Genomic DNA, 17,811 nt, shown 5'->3' with positions numbered 1-17,811 from the left:
ACCTCTTGCAAGAATAAGACCGAAATTGCACAATTTCGGCAACGCGGACAGGCAAAGGGCGTTCTGGCCCCAGCGTTTGTGGCTTGGACACTAAGCCCTGCAGCTTCCAACTAGACTTTAGGACTTGGTGTGGAGGAGGAGCAAAAAAAAAGGAATTTTGGCAGGGAGACACATTCACACACCCACACAGTGCACCACAGCCACGAGTGAAGACTCCGGAGACCAAGCGGTCATGCGTACCCATTTTTTTCTCACAACTGTTTTTATTAAAGTGTAAATATCCAGGCAAAAAGAACTGGCTGCACCCAACCCTCCAGCCGATCAGCCAAGCCGCAGCCCGGCCGGTGACGAGAGGCAGGGGGGGAACAGCTACGACATCCCACAGAAAGGAGGCAGAGGTGGTCTTGCCCAACCTTGAGCGGCTCCCCTTCCTCAAGAGGGAAGGATGCTCCGGGTTGGCCGGCCTCAACTCAGGACCCAGGACAAATACTGCAGGCAGGAGGAAGAGGAGGAGGAGGAAGTCGCTAGGACATGGAGGGAGAAAGGAGCGTGGGATACTAGCCCCTCAGCTCTTGGTAGACAAATCCTTGGCTGTGGGTCTGGGGGGGGCTTCTCTCAGCCCCCCTCTCCCCCAGGAGGGAAAGAAAGAGCAGCTTCCCTGAGCCTCTGCAACTGCAGGGTTGAGATGCAAAGGGATGATGGTCCTCCCCCCACCTCCCTTGCAAGGGTTCCCCAATTTCTCGGGGGGGGGGGGAGCTGAAGGAAAACCAGCAACTGCCCAGCCCCTCCAGGCCAAGGAGAGTGGGAGAGGAAGGGTCACTACGCAATGTCTGGGGAGGGGAAGCGAGGAGGAGGAGGAAGAAGAAGAAGAAGCAGGGTGTGCATTGTTGTTTGCATCTATGTGCACAGGGAAGAGAACCACCACCAAGACCCTTCATTCTGCCTTCGCTTTTGCTGTTGGCAATTTGGCCAGCATCCTGGGGAGAAAAAGAGAAACTGAGCCAGTCAGAGGAGGAATCTGCTTTCCAAAGCTTTTTACCAAGTCTACCTACAGTTAACAGAGTTGGAAGGGACCTTAGAGGTCTTCTAGTCCAACTCCCTGCTCAAGCAGGAGATCCTGTGCCTGGAGTGTCCAACCTTGGCAACTTTAAGACCAGTGGATTTCAACTCCCAGAATTCCCCAGCCAGCATAGCTATGCCATTCCAGGCAAATGGCTGCCCAATCCTTTCTTAAAAGCCTGTTAAAAGCCTTAAAAGCTTCCGTTCAAGCCTTAGGGCGAAGCACAGACCACCCTGAGCACCCCATCAATATGTCTTAGACCCTTTGGGGTCCATCACGACTATTTTTATAATGTTTTCTTTCTAAATTACATTCCAGTTTCTTTCTCCCAAGAAATAAGGCAGAAATAACTATCTTTTGAGAAGTGTTTTGCGGCCTCACATATTGGATCCAAGAGAAAAAATTAATTCAGAAAATTAAGCTCAGAGATGGGTAGCATATACGTGAAATAACTAAATATTATGTCATCAATACCCAAAGAATGGAGCCCAAAAAGACATTCAAATGGCTTATTCTCCTCCCATTCCCTGCCCCGTTCTGTTCTGTGGGGATTTTTTGAACTTACTTTGCTCTGAGGTTACTTAACTGGTTCCTCACCAGCCCTACATACTGGTCGATCTGTGCCTGAATGGAGGAGGAGAAACAGGGATGAGCCCCTCCGAAAATAAGAACATGGAACTAGTTGTTGCTTTGCCCCCTCCTCTTACTTCTGAAAATCTGCTACTCAGAGTCAGGCCACTGCAGCATCTTATGTTCACGTGATCAAAATTCAGACACTTAGCAACTGGCTCCTATTTATGACTGTTGCAGTGTCCCTGGGTCATGTGATCCCTTTGCGACCTTCTGATATGCAAAGTCAATGGGGAAGCCGGAGTCACTTAACAACCGTGTGATTAACATAACAACTGTGGCAAGAAAAGTTGTAAAATGGGACAAGGCTCACTTAACATATGTCTCACATAGCAACAGACATTTTGGGCTCACTTGTGGTTGTAAGTCAAGGACTATCTAATCCACTTTTATATAGGATTCTATTGTCATTGTCTATTTCTTCTGTATTTGGCCTATGGCTTAACAGCAATAAATATTTAGCCAACCAAACACAGCAGCAGGAATGAATTCTGCTCTGCTTCTTTTTTAATGCCAGTTGTGAGTTTCAGCAACTTTCTCCTCCCCCAGAGCTAGATACTCACTTGATGCTGCCTGTAGAGCAGAGGGAAGGTAAATGCACTTATCACACCTGTGGAAGAAAAGGAGGGGGTGAGTCTCTTATTCCGGCCCCACCCCAAAAGGCCCTGTCCTCCCAGACCCTTCCCTTACCGAGTATAAGCAACGTCAGACCATTGAAAACAGCTCCCACGTAGGTGAGGACGTAGAACAAAAAAGCAAACTGAAAAAGATAAAAGGCTGAGCTGGCTGAGACCCCAAGAAGGAAAGACAGAGGGTCCCATCCTGCCAGGCCTCTGGAAAGTTAGGTGCCCAGCCTGTACCCACCCCATCAGCAGGAAGCAAGCTGGGGCAAGAGTGAGACACATGAAACAGTTGGCCTTTTGACACGTGTTCGCTGACTCCGGGCCCAACAAAGTCTATGTGGCAAAAGGGATGAATGTTGCCTGCATCTCTGACTATTTTTTGCATCTTTAAGATGTGTGGACCAACTCCCAGAGTTCCCCAGCCAGGCTCACCTTGAGGGACTCCACCATGTCATCTACCAAGAAAAGGCGCTGCAGAGTCTTTGTGCCCCAGGTGACATGATGCACTACCGTTCAGTCAACCGCTCCAGCTGTTCTTTGGACAGCCCAAGTCTGCATCCAGCTGGGCCCTGGCAGGCAGGCAGGAGGGAAGGAAGGAGGGAGGGAGGGAGGAGGAAGAAGAAGAAGAAGCAGGGTGTGCATTGTTGTTTGCATCTATGTGCACAGGGAAGAGAACCACCACCAAGACCCTTCATTCTGCCTTCGCTTTTGCTGTTGGCAATTTGGCCAGCATCCTGGGAGAAAAAGAGAAACTGAGCCAGTCAGAGGAGGAATCTGCTTTCCAAAGCTTTTTACCAAGTCTACCTACAGTTAACAGAGTTGGAAGGGACCTTAGAGGTCTTCTAGTCCAACTCCCTGCTCAAGCAGGAGATCCTGTGCCTGGAGTGTCCAACCTTGGCAACTTTAAGACCAGTGGATTTCAACTCCCAGAATTCCCCAGCCAGCATAGCTATGCCATTCCAGGCAAATGGCTGCCCAATCCTTTCTTAAAAGCCTGTTAAAAGCCTTAAAAGCTTCCGTTCAAGCCTTAGGGCGAAGCACAGACCACCCTGAGCACCCCATCAATATGTCTTAGACCCTTTGGGGTCCATCACGACTATTTTTATAATGTTTTCTTTCTAAATTACATTCCAGTTTCTTTCTCCCAAGAAATAAGGCAGAAATAACTATCTTTTGAGAAGTGTTTTGCGGCCTCACATATTGGATCCAAGAGAAAAAATTAATTCAGAAAATTAAGCTCAGAGATGGGTAGCATATACGTGAAATAACTAAATATTATGTCATCAATACCCAAAGAATGGAGCCCAAAAAGACATTCAAATGGCTTATTCTCCTCCCATTCCCTGCCCCGTTCTGTTCTGTGGGGATTTTTTGAACTTACTTTGCTCTGAGGTTACTTAACTGGTTCCTCACCAGCCCTACATACTGGTCGATCTGTGCCTGAATGGAGAGGGGAGGAGAAACAGGGATGAGCCCCTCCGAAAATAAGAACATGGAACTAGTTGTTGCTTTGCCCCCTCCTCTTACTTCTGAAAATCTGCTACTCAGAGTCAGGCCACTGCAGCATCTTATGTTCACGTGATCAAAATTCAGACACTTAGCAACTGGCTCCTATTTATGACTGTTGCAGTGTCCCTGGGTCATGTGATCCCCTTTTGCGACCTTCTGATATGCAAAGTCAATGGGGAAGCCGGAGTCACTTAACAACCGTGTGATTAACATAACAACTGTGGCAAGAAAAGTTGTAAAATGGGACAAGGCTCACTTAACATATGTCTCACATAGCAACAGACATTTTGGGCTCACTTGTGGTTGTAAGTCAAGGACTATCTAATCCACTTTTATATAGGATTCTATTGTCATTGTCTATTTCTTCTGTATTTGGCCTATGGCTTAACAGCAATAAATATTTAGCCAACCAAACACAGCAGCAGGAATGAATTCTGCTCTGCTTCTTTTTTAATGCCAGTTGTGAGTTTCAGCAACTTTCTCCTCCCCCAGAGCTAGATACTCACTTGATGCTGCCTGTAGAGCAGAGGGAAGGTAAATGCACTTATCACACCTGTGGAAGAAAAGGAGGGGGTGAGTCTCTTATTCCGGCCCCACCCCAAAAGGCCCTGTCCTCCCAGACCCTTCCCTTACCGAGTATAAGCAACGTCAGACCATTGAAAACAGCTCCCACGTAGGTGAGGACGTAGAACAAAAAAGCAAACTGAAAAAGATAAAAGGCTGAGCTGGCTGAGACCCCAAGAAGGAAAGACAGAGGGTCCCATCCTGCCAGGCCTCTGGAAAGTTAGGTGCCCAGCCTGTACCCACCCCATCAGCAGGAAGCAAGCTGGGGCAAGAGTGAGACACATGAAACAGTTGGCCTTTTGACACGTGTTCGCTGACTCCGGGCCCAACAAAGTCTATGTGGCAAAAGGGATGAATGTTGCCTGCATCTCTGACTATTTTTTGCATCTTTAAGATGTGTGGACCAACTCCCAGAGTTCCCCAGCCAGGCTCACCTTGAGGGACTCCACCATGTCATCTACCAAGAAAAGGCGCTGCAGAGTCTTTGTGCCCCAGGTGACATGATGCACTACCCGTTCAGTCAACCGCTCCAGCTGTTCTTTGGACAGCCCGAAGTCTGCATCCAGCTGGGCCCTGGCAGGCAGGCAGGAGGGGAAGGGAAGGGAGGGGAGGGGAGGGGAGGAAGGAAGGAAGGAAGGAAGGACGGACACTCAGCCAAACCCATACCTGGCTGTCTTGCCTTCCTCTTCCAGACTGGGATCACTGGCAGCCCCAGAGCCAGCGAGACTAACCCGTCCCCTTTGGCTGGATCTTCTGGGGCTACAACAGCAGCCCCCTTGTGGGGCAAGGCAAGGGATCACATTCGTGCACTTCAAACTGGGGGAGGGCAACATCCCTGGTGCCGGGGGGCTGTTCTGCTCGTGCCTCTCCAGCAGGAACCCCCAGAAGTCAGCAAAGCCACAAGGGCTGAGCCTGAAGACATCCCACTGGCAGACTCTTCCCTCAGGGCCCCCTGGCCATTCCCCAAACCCTGCAAGCATCTGGGGCAGCCTCGATTACTCACTGGAAGGGATGGTGCCCGTCTCCTCGGCGGACCAGCTGCAGCACCTTGCTGTATCCCCTGAGCGAGATGGTGATGCCGAGGGCGGCCAGGGAGAGGTAGGAGGCCACGCTGATGATGCTGAAATGCATCAGGCACAGCAGGGCCACCATCAGCGCCGTGAACGCCAAGGCCGATTTGCGGGTGTCCCGCCAGTACACCAAGTCGGCCACTGCAGACGAAGCAGAATAACGATAACAGAGTTGGAAGGGACCTTGGAGGTCTTCTAATCCAACCCCTGCTCAAGCAGGAGACCCTAGATCAGGGGTGTCCAGCCTGGGAACTTTTAAGACTTGTGGACTTCAACTCCCAGAAGTTTGGTTTCAGACAAGAAAAGAAGTAAAGGTCAGTCTGGACCCCAAACTGTGTTTATCCTGGAAATGGGAGGTGGGGGCTGAATAAGAAGCCTATGAAGGTTGCCCCCCGCCCCTCCTTCACTCATGTTTAATGTTAAGCAAAGTATGCTCCATCTCAAACCAAGAGTAGAGGGGCCGTGATTAAATAGGACACGGCTGCTGTTTCTGGTTAGATTTCCTGTCCTTTAAATATTTGCTCACTGGTGGTCCGAAGCAGGAGGCTTCCCCCGACAGATCCAGTTTAACCACCAGCCTGATCTGGTCACCTGCTTCCCATTCCAGGATGCAGGAGGGGGCAATCTCAACCCTCAGCAGCGTCTCCCCGACCCTCACCGGCGCAGCTACCACATCCCCCACCAAGCCCGAAGCCTCTTTGCCATGTTCCTAAAAAAGAGATGCCAACCACCTCTCGCCCCACAACCTCCTGCCATGCATGGCTGCCCTTGGCAAGCACTCTGCACTGGTTCCTTGCTGGGGCTTTCACACTGGATGCGACAGACTACTTGCAGATGCAGCTGGGGTGGGTGGGGTGGGGGGGTAGGAGGTGGGGCTAAGTAGTGGAAGATGGGCGTTTGGCTGGCATTTCCACTTTCCCTTCCCCGAGAGAGAAGCTGCCATCGCTCCAAAGCTGGTTCAGGATTTCCTGCTCTGCAAAGATGGCGCGAAGGGACCCCACCCATCGGGGGAGAGGAGGCGGGGAGGGCAAGACATCCAGGGCCCTGGCAGCTGTTGCAGACTCTCTCCCCCCCATTAACTGACAGGCCCAGATGCAGTCCAGTCGCTTAAGGAATCTGGAGGCACGGACGGTCCTGGGGGAGGGCTGAACAGGCGCAGCGTGGCAGTTTGGGGGATCCGGGCATATGCACCCTACAAGACTTATGTCCTGCACCCCAATTTACAGGGTGCCCCTCTCACTTCTCTTCCCCCAAAGGCTCCCTCCCTTCAGACTGGGTCCCCACTCAGTTAAAGTCCCCCCCTCCAAAAACAAGCTGGCCTCATGGCTCAACCAGGATCTTCCCCCCATCCCGATTCCCTTGCCTGGCAAAGCTTGCAGGGCACAATCCTAACGGGGGTTGGGGGGAACCCACCTGTGCTCGCCATGGCGATCCCCTTTTCTCGCAGCTCCAAGGCTCCTCGCCACTCTGTGGAAACCTCCCCGGACACCAGTTCTGGGCTGAGGGAGGGGGGTGCTCAGGGGACGGGGCTGAGGAAGCGCAGGTGGGGGATTGCTATTTTTAGCTGACGAATCCCAGCTGCCTCATCCCCTCCGGATCTCCCGCCTGCCTTGCTTGGTCCTGCTGGCCAGAGGCAGCTTTGCAGGCTTCAGCCTTAAAGGGAGGGGCTGCCCACCCTCAGTGGTCTGGGGACCCAGCAGCTGCGAAATAAGGCGCTGGATCCCCAGCAAAGAGGCAGGAAGGTGAGCAACAAGGGGCCAGGCACGCTGAGGGGTTGAGGGGCTCAAAGTGACCCATTCTGGCTGACCCTACACGGTAAGAGTCAGCCAGGAGAGGAAGTGGAAGCCTCCCTCTTTAAACTATTTGTACTAGCCACTAACTCAGGGCCAAGCGTGCAATTGGTGCCCACATTTCAGCTAGCAAGGCTGCCTCGGTGACTGTTTTCCAGAGCGGCTATTTCCATATACACTGAGGTGGGTGAGCATGTCTTTCATTGTCTCCGGTGTTCTGAGTTTGGCTGCTGTTATGCATGAAGCACGACCTTGAGGATTTGAAGCTTGGAAAGCAAAGGGCTGCACTTTTCCAGATGCTAGTGAGATGGTCTCTGTGGACTCACAATCTCAAGAGCAAGCAAAGAGGTGCTCTACCGAATTGCTTTTCAGCAGACCCCTTACCCTATTTGGGAGACAGGGGCCTTCATTCCCATCCCTCCTCTTATTTGGGGAAAGGATAATACGAATGGTGGGGCTGCATCCTTTAACTCAGGGGTCTCTGAGCTTGGCAACTTTATGATATGTGGACCGCAACTCCCAGAATTCCCCAGCCAGATATTCTGGCTGAGAAATTCTGGGAGTTAAAGTCCACAAGTCATAATGTTGCCAAGTTTGGAGACCCCTGAGTTAAATGAAACAGAACTGCCTGCATGCAGCATGTCAGTAGACCCGTGTAAGGCCACCTGTTCTCTGGCTGGGGAAATGTTAGTTCCTTTAATGTGCTTGAAACAAAGCCAATAGGAAACCTTGGACTACAACTACAGTCATGCCCAGTGTGGCCCCCATTGCAATTCAGAGTAGTAGCTAAGACTGTATATTAAAACAGCAGCGCTAGCAATAAAGATGTGGATTTCCCAGAGAGGGTCCTTGTCTGTGGTGGGGCTCTTTAGCCTGGGCCAGGCCCAGACTCCTTAAAGAGAAACCCCCAGCCCCTTGTCCTTGCTTGGGGAGGCTCAGTGGCTCCAATTCTGCTTGGTTCAGCACTGTGGTTATTTATAGCCGTTGACTTGACGTGGCTGCAATCCCGATCCGGGCTCCATGCCAGGGGCCGTGAATAAGGACCTTTCCTGGGAGAAGCAGCCCTACCAAGGCCAGCAAAGGCAGGAGGGCAGCCCAGACCACCCCCCACCCACTCCCGCCGTGGCTTCAGGGGGACAACTATGGCCAGGAATCCTCAACAACAGGGAAATACAGGCAGTCCTCGACTTATGACCACAATTGAGCCCAAACTCTCTGTTGCTAAGTGAGACAGTTGTTTTGCCCCATTTTAAGACTTTTTGCCACAGTTAAGTGGAACACTGCAGTTGTTAAGTTTGTAACATGGTTGTTAAGGGAATCTGGCTTCCCCATTGACTTTGCTTGTCAGAAGGTCGCAAAAGGAGATCACGTGACCCTGGGACCAGTTGCCAAGCATCTAAATCTTGATCACATGACCACGGGGATGTTGTAATGGTCATAAGTGTGAAAAATGGTCACTTTTTAAAGTGCCATTGTAACTTCAGTCACTAAATGAAAGGTTGTAAATTGAGGAGTGCCTGCAAATGGCAGACTTCTACGTAGCTCTGTCTCTGGGCCCCATCCTTGGAGGAGGTGCCTCGGCTGTGCTCACCCACCCTGTGCAAAAGACCCCAGACTCAATCCCTGGCATGGTGTGAGGGGAGCAGAAGAGATGCACAACCCCTCTTCCTCAGTGTTGGAGGTGGGCTACTCAGCCCTGCTAGAGGAGCTCGGCCTCCCATCACCCTGGCATGGCAATCTGAGATGCTTGCTAGGGAAGGGGCATCCGGGCAGATCCCAGAGCAACGCCCAGCTGCCTATTGGGCTGCTCCCCTTGCTCCTGCCCCCAATGAATGCTGGTGCCAACATGGCTCCTGAACCTCCCAATGGCAAATTCTAAATGCCCCTTTTCTCATGCCAGCCGGCTCACCTAGGATGTTCAGGACGTTCTCGGACTGGTCTGGTTCAACGTGGAACTGCTCAGGATGGGGTTCCTGGCCGGGCCCCTCTTCTTCTTCCTCAGGTGGGGGTGGTTGGCAGAACTCTGCTGAGGTCAGTGCTCGGTCTTGGGGGGTGTCAGCACCGCAGGAGGCGCCTGCTTCGGAGTGGGAGACTAAGGCAGCAGGCAGGGAGAGGGTCTCCCTGGGGTCATCTGGAGCAGAGATTCAAACCAGAAAAACACAAAGTCAGGCCTCTGGGCACCGAGGTCTGCAATCGTGCCCAGCTCCCCATTTGCCCTTCCCAGTCCGGCTGCGTTTCCTGGTTCCCTCCTGGCTGGCACTTTGATCTCACTCTTAGGACAGCCGCTCTGAGCATCTGAAGGGAACTGTTTATTTTTCAAATTGAGAAATTTCTTAGCATTTCGGTGGCTCATAGGTTAGGCTCTGCTGCTCTGGACTTCCAACATCTGCAGTTTGAAGGTTGATCTCTCACTTCATCCAGCCTACAGATGTGGACTGGCTCCCTCAAGCAGCTTGTGCCCCCATGGACAGCATGGAAAGAGCAGTGGAGCCATCGGATGTGGCGGGGTGGGGGGAAGTGTGCCAGCCCTTCTCCTTAATTTCATCAGAATAAAGAGCAGGAAAGATTCTCTGGGGCTCTCTTCACATTGGAAAAGTCAAAAAGCACATTTTGCTTTTCATGTTGAAAAAATAAATACAAATAGATCAACTCTTCACATGCTGAACAATTTTTGATTGTTTTTCCCGTTAAAAAAGCAAAGCAGGGCATCACAAATGACCAAATATTGCCATGGATGGATAAGACTCTGAATCCCACCATCATATTTTGACTGAAGAAATCCCACCCAGATTCCACCCTTTAGAAAATCCCTCCCCTCTTGGGCAAATTGGAAGATGCCAGCCCCACTTTCTGTAGCTCAGGGTTGAATTGTGAGGTCTTTGGTGCTCTCTGAACTTGGTTTTCTTGCAGACGTTTCATGACCCAACTAGGGATTATCTTCAGTGCTAGAGGCAGCCCCCCTCCATTCCACAAACCCCCACTTCCTTCTAGCACTGATAATGTTACTTAGTTGGGTCCTGAAATGCCTATTAGGAGACAACCAACCTCAGAAAGCACCAAGGACCCACAATAAGCTACAAGTCTTCTCTTCTGGGCCCTCCAAATGTGGCCCTCTTCCTGCCAAACCAGGGATGGCTGGTGAGGGCAGAATTCAGCCTCCACTGCCCTTCAGAGATGCCCCTTCCCTACCTGTTCCTGAGCAAGCTGTGCTGCTACCTCCTTCCATCTCCACTGCTGGAGATGGGGGCATGGGACAGGAAGACACCTGTTCCTCCCCTTCAGCCGCATCCAGGTCACTGCCACAGCCCACCCGGGAAGCCCAGTCCAATGGAAAGTCATCCAGTCCTTGGCCAGTGCCTGAGAGGAGGGCCCCCTCTGCCTCTGGAGATGGGCAGAGGCTGGGAATGTTCTCCAAACTGTCCCCCAGGGTGGGCACAAAAGTTTCACAAGTCTCCGTGCGGGGCAGCGAAGCCCTCGTCCGGCGGGTCTGGGAGTCACGTCTGCCCCGATGCTCTGCTGCACTGGGGCTGCTGCCAGAGGGCGTGGCAATGGTGATGTAGGAAAAAGTCAGCTCTCGGGGGGTCCCCCATTCCACAGAGCCCTCCTCCTCTTCCTCCTCCTCCGAAAACTCCAGAGCTGTCTGCAGTTCAGGGAAGTCAGACTCCTCATTGGCTCCTGCAGAAGGAGAGAACACCTTTGGCATCTGGGAGGCATCTGGGAAGACAGTCCGGTCCCTTCCCTGGATCAGAGGATGCACCGAGCACCCATGCTGGGCCTGCAAATCCAGCCCCAGTCCCCAGGCCCAAGAGCAACCCGCTCATCTGGCTCTTCCAGAACTGGGCCCTAGTGCCACCTGCTCCCCAGACTGGGTGACATGGCTGCAAACGCCAGGACCAGATTTGGGCAGCCACAGGCTGGCACCTTTCTCGGGTTCTTCACGCCCACTTTGTGCACTCACCATCTGTAGAATCAGGTGTGGTAGAGGCAGTTGAAGGAGACTCTTCTGCAGGAAAGGAAGAGAAGAAACGGACATGGTTCTGGACATGCAGCCAAGTTTTTTATATCCCACCTTTATTATTTTTTATAAACAAGGCAGCGAACGTATCTAATGCTCTTTCCTCCTCCTGCTTTTCCCACAACAACAACCCTGGGAGGTGAGTTGGACTGAGACTGTCTGGCCAAGGTCATCCAGCTGCTTTCATGCCTAAGGTGGGACTAAAACTCCCAACCTTCTAGCTTGGGGCCTTCACTCAGTAGACCAAAATGGGTCTTCTGCCAGATCAGGGCATAGCCTGGCACTCGGCCAGCCTTGGCCTTCTGAGAGGCCAGAGAAGCAAGAAGGCCATCACTGTAATTCTGATACACCAACAGACTGTCTGAGTGATACAGAAAACAGGGTCGTAAGTCTTGTAAATACGGTTTCACAATTCAGTGCTTGATTGCTGCATGTCAGGTTGCGTCAGTTGCATCTCCTAGCACACAACAACAACACTTGATGCCTCATCATACACCCTGGATGGTCAGACTTCCCCGCCCCCTTTGTTCCTTCTACTTCCATCAATGCTGGCAGAAGGAATGTCAGGGAATGGCCAGCCAACCAGCAAATGCTTGGAAGCTGGCAGAGTCAAGGGTCAAGGTTTACTTAGCTCTCACCAGGAATCATTTTGAAAGCGGGATTCCCTCAGAGATCCAATTTTCCAAAGGATCCGGGATGAAATGCACATTTCGACTTCCACTGGGTTACCTGTCCAACCTGAGGCCCATCACCATCCTGCGCACCTACTCTGGCCGGGAGGTTTGAACTTTGCAGTGCAACACTTCTGGGACACACATTGGACAAGGTCACCTGCAGATTGGGGCACTGGCATTTGTGGGAGTCACCTATTCCATTCCGTGCCTTGTGAAAGGGATGTCAGTATGCAAAACAGGGACTGACCTCAGGCTCCATATGGGTCTCTTGAAGGAGGAAGAGGTCCAAATACATAAATGGCTCAAAAGAGGACCAACCTATCCAGGGCCCCATGGGCTCCAAGGGCCCCATACTACCCACAGGACAGAACGCCAGGCAGAAGAGATCCAGCACTGACGGTGGGGTGTGGGGGACCCATATCACAATAGCCTCCCACAAAACAGGCAATGTTGTCCCAAGTGCAAGTCCACTGCACCCTTTCCTAAAGGTTTGCACCTCCACATTACCATCTTCCCTGCAGACTGACAGGGCGGGAAGTGGGAAGGCAGAAGCCTCCCTCTGGGGCCAGCTTTCCTGCCACCCCTTGGGCCCTGCTGCTCATCCAGTGCCCCATTCAGCCATTTTTCTTCCAGCCACTCAATGGGGCCGGGACATGTGGGGGAGCCCAGGGATGCTCTCTTCCCCATTAGGCCTCTTCCAAAACACAAGCCCCCCCCCCTAACCTCCCTTCTCGGGCAGACTGCAGACTGCCAAAGAACTCCGCAGCGCTCCAGACGCCTTGCTCTGCACACTGGGCGGAAAACAGCCGCTGGTCCCCACCCAGAGCCTGGCAGCTGCGCCGGACGGCATCTCAGCACCCACAGCCCAGGGGAGGCGATGTAGGGGCTACAGGGCAAAGCACTGGGGCGCCGGGCTGCAAAGGGAAGAGCGGGCCCAGCGCGGCCACCCTGGAAGCCTCCGGCTGCTCAGCCCGAGGGCGAAGAAGGGTTGTTGGGCGGGGGGGGGGCGCTCGGCGGGGCCTATCCGGGGGGCTTCGGGTTGTATCCCACCGGAGGGGGGGCGCTTACGCGATGGGCCGCGGAGAGGGGGAACCCAGCCCGGCGCGGGCAACACCTACTGCAGTGGGCGAATCCCAGGACCTGCCCCATCGCCCCGGCAGCCGGCCGCCCCGAGGTCCATGCGGAACGCCGCGGCGGTGAGCTCCGACCGCGCCGCCGCCCCCCGCCGCCGCCCCCCGCTCATCTCCCCGGCAGCCCCATCCCGCCCGGGGCGCCAGCAGGACGATCCCCGCGTGCTGGGCGGCGAGGGTCCCGCGAGGCCGGCCGCACGGAGGGCGAGGAGGCGGCGGGGACAAAGGAGAGGCGGCGCGACGGGGATGCGGCCGAGCCTGCAGGGATGGAGCGCAGAGGCGGCGCGGGAGAGCGCCTGGGGCCGCGAGCCGCCCGTTCCCGCGAGCCTCTCGTGCAGCGAAGGGAACCGCCGGCCAGCACCTCGGACGGGTCTCGCCTCTGCCTCCCTCCCTCCCTCCCTCCCTGGGAAGAGCAGCGCCCCGCCCGCCTGCCACTCAGCGCGCGGGCCCGCCCTCCTCGCTGCGTCTCACGCGCGCGGGTGGAACGGAGGTCGGGCGCGCGCGCGCGTGTTTCCCTCGCCTAGCCTCTCCGCCTTGCCTCCGCGGGTTCTTCGCATCCCCCGACGGGAGGGCTCCGGGGCGCCTCCCTCCTGTGCACCTGCTCAGGGCCGTCCAGCCGGAGTCGCCCCGTCCGGCCCGCCATTGTCGGCTGGGGGTGCCCGGCGCTCTCCACGGGCTCATAGGATTGTGCGCAGACGGGACTCCCCGCTGCGTGGGCGCCCCGAGGGCCGAGAATGCGCCGGGGGTGTCTCGCAGCTGGCGCCTTGTCTTTGCCGACCCTGAGAGAGAAAAAAGCGGGGCAGAACTTGGGGGCGCTCCTGCCTTTCCCCGCGGGACGGGAGCGCTCGGGGGCGGACAGCAGACGCCGGAATGCTGGCGGCGCGCGTGGAAACCCGGCCTCTGTTTGAATCGCTCAGTTTTCCTGGGCGACGTGGGGTGAGAAAGGCCATCTCGGCCGGCGCAGTTGGCCAGAAAAAAAGTGCAGGATGCCGAAGGCCTTGTGCCCACCACTGGACCCAGGACTCGGGGCCGAGGATTCTGGCCGGAGGGGAGGCTTGGTTGGTTGGGGGTGCAAAGGCAGCCCGGAGCAGGAATGGGGCCCCCTCCCCCTGCTGCCTCCTTACCTCCAGAGAAACGCCCCAAATTCAGGACTAGCAGCAAGAGGGGGCTTTGCTGGCCAGACCAAGATTTCTAAACTGGGGGGTTCCCCCGAGAATACTACAAAGGGGACAGTCGGGATGAAAAGAGAAAACCCCAGTCAGGAGCCCATTTAGACAACATGGGCTAAGCTGCCCCGACCTGCTATTTAACTAGCTGGGCCTTAGCAATCCACAGAGGGCTGTGTTTGTGTGGGTGTTGATGTGACAAACCCTTCGTGGAATGTCTGCAGCTGAGTGCTGTTTTGCCTAAAAGTGGGGGGAAACCCCTCCACACCATGTTTGTTTATCCAGCATGAGTTGTTTGTTGTCTGCCCCTCATCTGTCCTGTTTGTGGGAAGGGAGAAGCCATGATGTCACTTTTGCGGAGTCATCCTGGATTACCTGCAACCTCCCTTTGTTTGATTTTGGTGTAGCATTTGTATTATTTCAGTGCCGAAAAACAGCAAGCTGTCCCATTCCTGCATTGATTTAGTGGTAGGAAAAATCTAGAAAAAATCTGTATAGAATGAAGTTTATCTACATAACACAAAAAAAAAGGCAAAAGAAGAAAGTCTTTTAAAAGCCAGTATCTCTTAAACCATCATTGCAGCATTCATCCAATCATGATTTATTTTTTGCACCCAGGGAAACTGAAAGATACGCCTTCAAGATACAACAGTAAATGAAAAGGCTTCAGGAGATCCAGAATCAACTACCTTGTGCACAAGGTGTGCGCTTCTTCACACAAACTGCAAAATGCAGCTTCCACAAATGAGGCTTTGAAGCGGGAAGTGCCTGCTCAGAGGGAGGAACTTGCCAGTGGAACATGTGACCCAGAAACAACAGAGCGACAGGCCAGAAGGAGGCAAAGAGGCAACTTGCCTTGATTTCACTGCCAGGAAGGGTCAAAGGCTGAATCACAGCAGATTGAAGAAGGAGGCTGAATTGTTAGCATGAAGGCAAAGGTGGTTGGATGGGAGGGGTTGGAGGCACAAAAATTAGGCTGTTGGTTTGAGCTCTGAGCTTGGCAAGTTGGTTGCAAATGTTTTGTCACCATCCAAGGAGACATCATCAATGCGCTTTGAAGTGTGCTTGCCTGTCTGAATTGTGCTTGTTTGTCTAAGTTGTCGACAGACCAGCCCAATTCAAAATGCACTGAGGATGTCTCCTCGGATGGTGCCAAAATGTTTGCAACGAAATTGCCAAGCTTGGAGCTCAAACCAGCAGCCTAATTACCAACCTGAGCTACTGATAGTCGAACACATTTCAAGCACTCAGAAGCCTCTGGGCATGAACTGTGTATAGAGAGTCCTCAATTTACAACCATACATTTCCAATGGTTACAGCGGCAGTGAAAAAAAGCATCTCACATTTATTACCATCGCGGTGTCCCCATGGTCACATGATCAGATGTTGGGCACTTGACAACCAGCAAGTATATATGACAGTTGCAGGGACCCAAAGTCATGTGGTTCCCATTTGCAACCTTCCCAGCTCCTGACAAGCAAACAGGTTTTTTCATTGGGGACACAGATTTGCTTAACAACTGCATTATATCTAAGAAGCTGCAGAAAGAAGGGGGGGGGTCAGCTTATTTTTCAAAACTTGAAGGCAAGATAAGATACCACAGATTGAAACTAATAGAAACTAAGACAACCAGTGGAACAGCTTGCCACCAGAAATTGTGAGCGCTCCATCACTGGAGGCTTTCAAGAAGAGTCTGGACAGCGACCTGTCTGAAATGGTATCAGGTCTCCTGCTTGATCAGGGGGTTGGACTAGAAGACCTCCAAGGTCCCTTCCAATGCTGTTATTCTGATTCACTTAACAACCATAGCATAAAAGGCTATATAATGCTCCCACCCTCCTGGCATTTGGCAACAGTCTAGACCTGACTCTGTCAGTTGGTTTGGGGCCCCAACGGGATTATGACACTGGAGATAGTTCAATCAGAATAGAACTGGAAGGGACCTTGGAGGTCTTCTAGTCCATCCCCCCGCTCAAATAGGAGGCCCTATGCCATTGCAGACAAATGGCTGTCCAATCTCTTCTTGAAAACCTCCAGTATTGGAGCACCCACAACCTCTGATGGCAAGCTGTCAGGCCATTTCTCCTTAGTTCTAAATCGGTTCTCCCCTTGATAAGTTTCCATCTGTTGTTCCTTGTCCTGCCTTCAGGTGCTTTGGAGGATAGGTTAACCAATAGAAGATACCTCCTTTTCCCCTGCACATCCTGTCCCCTCCTCTTCAATTAGAATTATATTGTTATTGTTAATATTTCCCATGGTTTTACTGTTTTGAATGTTGCAAGCCACCCAGACTCATCTGTGGTGAGATGGGAGGGCCAAATAAATTAAATAAATAAGAATTGGGTGCATCTTGCTTAACAGCTGCCTTGCTTGGCACTGCAAATTCTGGTCCCAGTTACCCGTCGTAAATCAAGGAAGGACTGCCGGCAGTCTGCCTGCTTTCACAGGCCTCCCATAGCCTGGCACGCTGGCTGGTTTTCGTCTGCCCTTGGGGTCCACGCTAGAGATTGGAATGCCAGAAAGTGGGCAGATCTGGATCTGAGGCTTCTTTGCTCTCCAAATATTGTCAAAGGGCTGCTAATGGCTCCTCAAGGCCTGGCCATCCCCGCCACCCCCATGCAAGAGGTTGGGGTGGGAAGAGGCTTCAGCTGCACCTTCCTATCAGGCCACGGGGGTGGAGGCTCCAGAAACAGCCCCTGCCCTGCAGGCCCCTCTTCCCTCCCGCTCAGACCTTTGCAGGTGGAGGAGATCCAGGTGGAAGGTGAGGTAAGGAAGGGCAGGGGCTGCAGTGGGTGGGGGGGAACAGCGCAATTTAGGCAGAAATCCTGGCGTTTTCTTTTGCATTATTTCTACCCTGGGAAGGGAGATGGGGGAGGCTGAGAGGGAGCAAAAGAGCTTGAAAATCTTTCCGTGACCACTCGTGGCCTGGCTGTTCTCAGAATCGATGTGGCTGTTGTGGCTGGCACTGCTTGTCTTCCCTGGAGAGGTGATAATTACCTTTTCCGGTGCTTAAAACTTTATCCAGGTGACTTTTGCCACTCTCCTGGTGTATGAGCTGCTTAGAGGGGGTGGTGGGATTTATTCAAATACTCTAGAACTAATTAACAATAACAGAGTTAGAAGGGACCTTGGAGGTCCTCTAGTCCAACCCCCTGTTCAAGCAAGAGACCTTGCAACATTGCAGACAAAAGGCTGTCCAGTCTCTCCTAAAAAACCTCCAGGGTTGAAGCACCCACAAGTTCTGGAGGGAAGCCATTCCACTGATGGATTGTTCTCACTGTAAGGAAGTTTCTCCTTCGTTCTAGGCTGCTTCTGTCCTTCACAAGTTTCCACCCGTTGCTTCTTGTCCTGCCTTCAGGTGCTCTGGGAAACAGATGGACCCCCTTTTCTTTGTGACAGCCCCCCAAATATTGAAAGGCTGCACCCCTGGTCCTCTAAATCGTTCCCTTATAGGGGAAACAACTTCTCAGTGGTTGATTTCAGCAATAAGTGGCTAGTCCACAAGTGTTTATCCATTGGCCCACAGAGCTTAGGATTTCTTTGCTCAAAAGAGGGAGAGGACCACTGAGAGGGCAAAGCC

General features: G+C 53.0%; 3 protein-coding genes across 10 annotated transcripts in view; 1 reads left to right on the top strand and 2 right to left on the bottom strand.

Moving 5' to 3' along the window:
• Window positions 1-230: 230 nt before the first annotated feature.
• On the bottom strand, window positions 231-2,833 carry LOC131204403 (reticulon-2-like). The gene is made up of 5 exons (XM_058195666.1): window positions 2,746-2,833; window positions 2,381-2,450; window positions 2,254-2,300; window positions 1,626-1,684; window positions 231-977 (listed from the first exon to the last, which is right to left on the bottom strand). The coding sequence occupies exons 1-5, from the start codon at window positions 2,761-2,763 to the stop codon at window positions 935-937; spliced, it is 237 nt and encodes a 78-aa protein (XP_058051649.1). The 5' UTR covers window positions 2,764-2,833; the 3' UTR covers window positions 231-934.
• An 87-nt stretch (window positions 2,834-2,920) lies between these two features.
• LOC131204763 (reticulon-2-like) overlaps window positions 2,921-17,811 on the bottom strand; it is a 24,767-nt gene continuing 9,876 nt past the window's right edge. Inside the window, exons 1-10 of one of the 4 annotated variants that reach the window (XM_058196318.1) lie at window positions 13,054-13,427; window positions 11,205-11,249; window positions 10,436-10,921; window positions 9,156-9,377; window positions 5,390-5,597; window positions 4,821-4,959; window positions 4,456-4,525; window positions 4,329-4,375; window positions 3,695-3,753; window positions 2,921-3,047 (exon numbers count right to left, since the gene is read on the bottom strand). In XM_058196318.1, coding sequence (XP_058052301.1) covers window positions 3,005-3,047; window positions 3,695-3,753; window positions 4,329-4,375; window positions 4,456-4,525; window positions 4,821-4,959; window positions 5,390-5,597; window positions 9,156-9,377; window positions 10,436-10,921; window positions 11,205-11,249; window positions 13,054-13,084 — 1,350 coding nt within the window. In that variant the 5' untranslated portion in view covers window positions 13,085-13,427 and the 3' untranslated portion in view covers window positions 2,921-3,004. Of the gene's footprint in view, window positions 3,048-3,694; window positions 3,754-4,328; window positions 4,376-4,455; window positions 4,526-4,820; window positions 4,960-5,389; window positions 5,598-6,869; window positions 7,024-9,155; window positions 9,378-10,435; window positions 10,922-11,204; window positions 11,250-11,899; window positions 11,925-13,053; window positions 13,428-17,811 lie in introns of those variants that run through there. The other 3 variants (XM_058196319.1, XM_058196317.1, XM_058196320.1) reach the window with 3 other exon arrangements.
• LOC131204766 (4F2 cell-surface antigen heavy chain-like) overlaps window positions 7,155-17,811 on the top strand; it is an 18,708-nt gene continuing 8,051 nt past the window's right edge. Inside the window, exons 1-2 of one of the 5 annotated variants that reach the window (XM_058196326.1) lie at window positions 7,155-7,429; window positions 14,850-15,151. The gene's annotated coding sequence lies outside the window, so the exon portion shown is untranslated. Of the gene's footprint in view, window positions 7,430-13,572; window positions 14,002-14,849; window positions 15,152-17,811 lie in introns of those variants that run through there. The other 4 variants (XM_058196327.1, XM_058196329.1, XM_058196328.1 and 1 more) reach the window with 4 other exon arrangements.

This window comes from Ahaetulla prasina, chromosome 10, assembly GCF_028640845.1.
Source record: "Ahaetulla prasina isolate Xishuangbanna chromosome 10, ASM2864084v1, whole genome shotgun sequence".
NCBI classification, from domain to species: domain Eukaryota; kingdom Metazoa; phylum Chordata; class Lepidosauria; order Squamata; family Colubridae; genus Ahaetulla; species Ahaetulla prasina.
This window is presented reverse-complemented; position numbering and strand designations above follow the sequence as displayed.

What these genes read in the sequence shown, in the direction of transcription:
- LOC131204403 (XM_058195666.1), bottom strand. An exon ending in TGCTCTACAGGCAGCATCAA is followed by an intron (nt 1,685 to 2,253) that starts GTGAGTATCTAG and finishes TCCTCCATTCAG; the next exon opens with GCACAGATCGACCAGTATGT. An exon ending in TTAAGTAACCTCAGAGCAAA is followed by an intron (nt 978 to 1,625) that starts GTAAGTTCAAAA and finishes TTTTCTCCCCAG; the next exon opens with GATGCTGGCCAAATTGCCAA.